A 4,312-nucleotide genomic window follows, 5' to 3' on the forward strand; every position below is an offset into this window, starting at 1 on the left:
AGACCTCGAAAGAAATGAAAGACAAAGTCGACCTCGGCGGAATCTGAATCCAGAAATACCGCTAAGCATTTTGATCGGCGTACTAACGAGGATGGAGTAAATATTGGTTTCACCTTTTGCCACAAGGGCAGCAATTTATGCGTGACCCCAGTGTTCAATTAGTACTTATTTTATCGAGCCCTACAGGATGGAAGGTAAAGTCGACCTCGGCGGAATTTGAATCTAGAACCGCTAAGCATTTTGATCGGCGTGCTAACGAGGATGAAGTAAATATTGGTTTTAACTTTTGCCAAAAGGGCAGCAATTTTGCGTGAGAAAATGAGTCAATTAGTACTTATTTTATCGAGCCCGAAATGGTGGAAGGTAAAGTCGACCTCAGCGGAATTTGAACTCAGAACGTAGCAACGGGTGAAATACTGCTACGCAGTTCGTCCAGCGCCCAAACGATTCTGCCAGCTCGCCGCCTTTAAGAATGTAGTAAATATTGCTTTTATTTTTGTTGCAAAATTGTGATCTCTGTTAGGGAAGAAGTAGAAATCTGAAGACATTTTTGAGAAAATCGCAAAAAAATGATCGGTGGAGTGAGCGTGTCCTACATGTTCCTTTGATTCGGTTCTGTTAATACAAAAGAAAAAATGGAATGGCCGTGGCTGGAATGCCTTAAACCAAAGACCTGCTGCATCGGAGTTAGGGTTAGAGACAGAGAGAGAGAGAGATGTGTGGTAGAGTAGCAGAGGAAGCATGAGAGAGAATGAAGTAAGAGATAGGTGCGGGGGGAGAGAAAACTAGAGATAGAAAGGAAAAATGCAAGGAGAGAGAAGGAAAAGTGAGAAAGGGAGAGAGAGAGAGAGGAAAGAGAAAGAAAGAAGGGAGAAAGTGGAATAAATAAAATGAAAGGGAGAAATAAAAAGGAGAAAATGGAAGAGAAAAGTGAGAGAAAAAGAAACGTGGCGAAGATAGAAAAAAAGCGAGAGGGAGTGAAGGCGAAGGAAATAGAGGAAGCGAGTAATACAAGGGAAATACAGAAAGCGGGAGAGAGGAAGCGAGAAAAAGGAAAAAAAATGAAAGCAAGTTAGAGAGAGAGAGAAAGAGGATGAGGCGAAAAATACAAAGGTAAGATAGGAAACAGAAAAAAAGAGAGGGAGAAATAACACAAAGGAAAATTGGGGAGTAAAAAATAAAAAGGGATGAGTGACAGAGAGAGGAAGCACAAATAACGAGAGAGAGAAAACAAAGAGACGGAGGGAGAGAGATAGAGAGAGAGAGACAAAGACAGAGTGGGAGAGAGAGAGAGACAAAGACAGAGTCAGAGAGAGAGAGATAGAGACAAAGACAGAGAGGGGGGAGTCTGACAGAGCACGAACCGATAGTGACGTGGGAGAGCCAAAGAAAAAAAAAAAACTTTGTCTCGTATGTGCACGTGACTATAAACGAGATTTACTCGAGACCTGAAGTATCATGTCTGATAACGAAGCTGTCGATGCCGGTGGTTCGTAAACATTTTCCTTTTACTATTCTCTCTTAAATTATTATTATGTTTCTGTTTAGCATTAGTATATATATTGTATATTAAATATTAAACCACGGCGACATAATAAGTCTATGGCTGTTTGTCGCTCTGTACACATATTAACGAAGGACAGCAACAAAGAGTTTCATGGTCATACTTAGCTTTAAGTATGGTCTTTAATGTTTTAATACTGAAGCTAGAAATAATGCGTTGGCAGAAGAAGAAGAAGAAGAAAGATAAAAAAGTATAGTTGATCATATGAACCCTAATAATTCACTGGTATATTATTTTATATAAAAATATAAAAGACATCATTGACCTCAACAGGATTCGAACCCAGAACTTAAAGGGAGGTAACCGATCAAGCATAACGGACTTGTTCTCCGTTGTCCTCCTAAACCCGAAAAAAATTTTTCTAGCATAGTCAGAAGCCCTGAAATTTACAGTAGCGGCTTGGATAGTTGATTAAAACAATTATAGTACTTTATTACTTTTTGTTCGATTCCCCGAGAGATGAAAGTCAGAGCTGACTCGTGTGGGATTTGAACTCGGACTTAAGGGACGTAACTAAAAAACAAAACAAAAGCCTTTTGTTTATTGTATGAGTAGAGTCTAGCTATTTTGCAGAATCCACATTTATATCCTAAATAGTCAGGATTAACATAATATAATAATAATTATAATTCTTTCTACTAGAGCAGTGGCTCCCAACCTTTTCACTACAAAGGATCCCTTTTATTTAAATGAATTTTCTCACGGACCCCAGGATATTGAAAAGGTCTTTCAGTTTAACATTTCACAGATCCTCAATACTACCTTTGCAGACCACAAGTTGGGAACCACTGTACTAGAAGCACAAGCCCTGAGATTTTGTGGGACGAGGGTGGGGGAGGGGTTGTCGATTTCACCGACCCCTGCACTCAACTGGTATTTGTTTTATCGACCCTGAAATGATGAAAGGCAAAGTCAACATCGGCGGAAATTGTACGCAAAAAAAACGTAAAGACGAACGAAATACTGCTAAGCATTTTGTCTGACGTTAACGATTCTTATTTCTTTATTGCCTACAAGGGGCTAAACATAGAGGGGACAAACAAAGGAATTAAATCGATTACATCGACCCCAATGCGTAACTGGTACTTTATTTATCGACCCTGAAAGGATGAAAGGCAAAGTCGACCTCGGCGGAATTTGAACTCAGAACGTAACGGCAGACGAAATACCTCTTAGTATTTCGCCTGGCGTTCTAACGGTTCTGCCAACTCACCACATTAATATCCTCGAAAACCATCTGGTTTTAGTGGTTTTCACAGAAACTCGCTATGTCGCTAGTATCGATGACAATAATAATAATAAAGATCAACCCTTATTGATTTCTGATTAAAACAGAGAAGGGTTAATCGATTATGTCGATCGATGCCCCAGCACTTGACGACTGTCACTTTATTTTATCGAACCTCGGACGGATGCCTGAAAGGCTAAGTTGAGGTCAGCGTGATTTGAACATAAAGAGCCGGTAAAAAGATACCGCAAAGCATTTTTTCCCCAAAGCTCTAATGATTCGACCGGCTCATTCCTCGAATTCTGTACATAAGGTTTCGAACCCCCTATGGTGATCTTTCATTCTGAAGATGCTTCTAAAATTCTTTTCACGTTTAGGGATGATGGAAGTCAGTACTTCACTGGGGCTTCATTTCATCGATCCCTTTACAAGTTACATGCACGTTTCCTTGGTGTTAACCACCTCCAAATTATGTACATCTTTCTAACATGTTTTTATTGATGACACGAAACCTCCACAATTGTTGATAAAAAATAATAATAATAATCGTAGAAATGTGAGTTGACATCAGTAAATTACTGGATAGTTTTTTTGTATATCGACACTTCGAAGGTACGAAAAATAAGAGAGGACCGATCAATCATTGAATGAGGCTGTGGGTTCAGAATGGAGAATGACGCAACGAGTAATTATGACTGTCATGCGTACACATATGCTCACCTTACACACACATACTGACTTACATAACGAGACTAATTACATATTTATGTAACTTCGTTGGTGTGTGTGCAGATAAATATATAATCCCCGGTGTATTAATAGAAGAAAGACAGAAGATTAAAAAGGCAATGAAACTACGAATGTACTTTACACTGCCTGTTGTGTTGTATAATTTCTTAATAACCAGCTCCCAGACGGTCTCATCCATGGACAACATTAAGCATAGCAATTATAATTTTAAAACGGAAGGAAGCAAGCTGGACATGGAACTGTTAGTAAATTCCTGATAACTTACACTAGTCTACGTAGAAGGTTAAGAGAAAAGGGAGCAGATATTTATTAAATATGTAATAATATTCAGACAACACTAGCCCATTCATCATATGCAGTAGCTGTTTTTTAGTTAGATATACTCTAAAAATAGCTGTACAATTTCAGTGTTGTGATAAAGAACGTTCTAGACAGTGTTTTAATTATCTTAAAAGACATATGTAGACAATTAGTGGGCATTGTCGGTTTGGTACCGGAAGACATTATAAGGGACATAACTATTGCATAGAAGAGTTTTTTTTATAACAATTGGTAACTTACATACATATATATGTATAAATAATATATGAGTATATGCATATATGTGTACATGTATGTACATACCTTCATGTGCATATAGATGCATATCTGGGTACATGACGTTGCAAAAAAACATGGACAAAATGATAGACAAGGTACAGAAAACACACAGGCCACATAGAGAACATTTCCTTCATCAGCTATATATATATATATATATATATATATAT

At 38.1% G+C, this 4,312-nt stretch overlaps 1 protein-coding gene across 2 annotated transcripts in view; it reads left to right on the plus strand.

Annotated features, from left to right (window-relative positions):
- The first annotated feature begins 1,365 nt into the window (after positions 1–1,365).
- Positions 1,366–4,312, plus strand: part of LOC106883545 (PEST proteolytic signal-containing nuclear protein) — a 15,894-nt gene continuing 12,947 nt past the window's right edge. Inside the window, exon 1 of one of the 2 annotated variants that reach the window (XM_014934587.2) lies at positions 1,366–1,489. Coding sequence is in view for 1 of the 2 variants with exons in the window: in XM_014934586.2 (XP_014790072.1) it covers positions 1,459–1,489 (31 nt within the window). In the remaining variant the exon portion in view is untranslated. The remainder of the gene's footprint in view (positions 1,490–4,312) is intronic. The other variant, XM_014934586.2, reaches the window with a different exon arrangement.

This window comes from Octopus bimaculoides, chromosome 21, assembly GCF_001194135.2.
Source record: "Octopus bimaculoides isolate UCB-OBI-ISO-001 chromosome 21, ASM119413v2, whole genome shotgun sequence".
Classification (NCBI taxonomy): domain Eukaryota; kingdom Metazoa; phylum Mollusca; class Cephalopoda; order Octopoda; family Octopodidae; genus Octopus; species Octopus bimaculoides.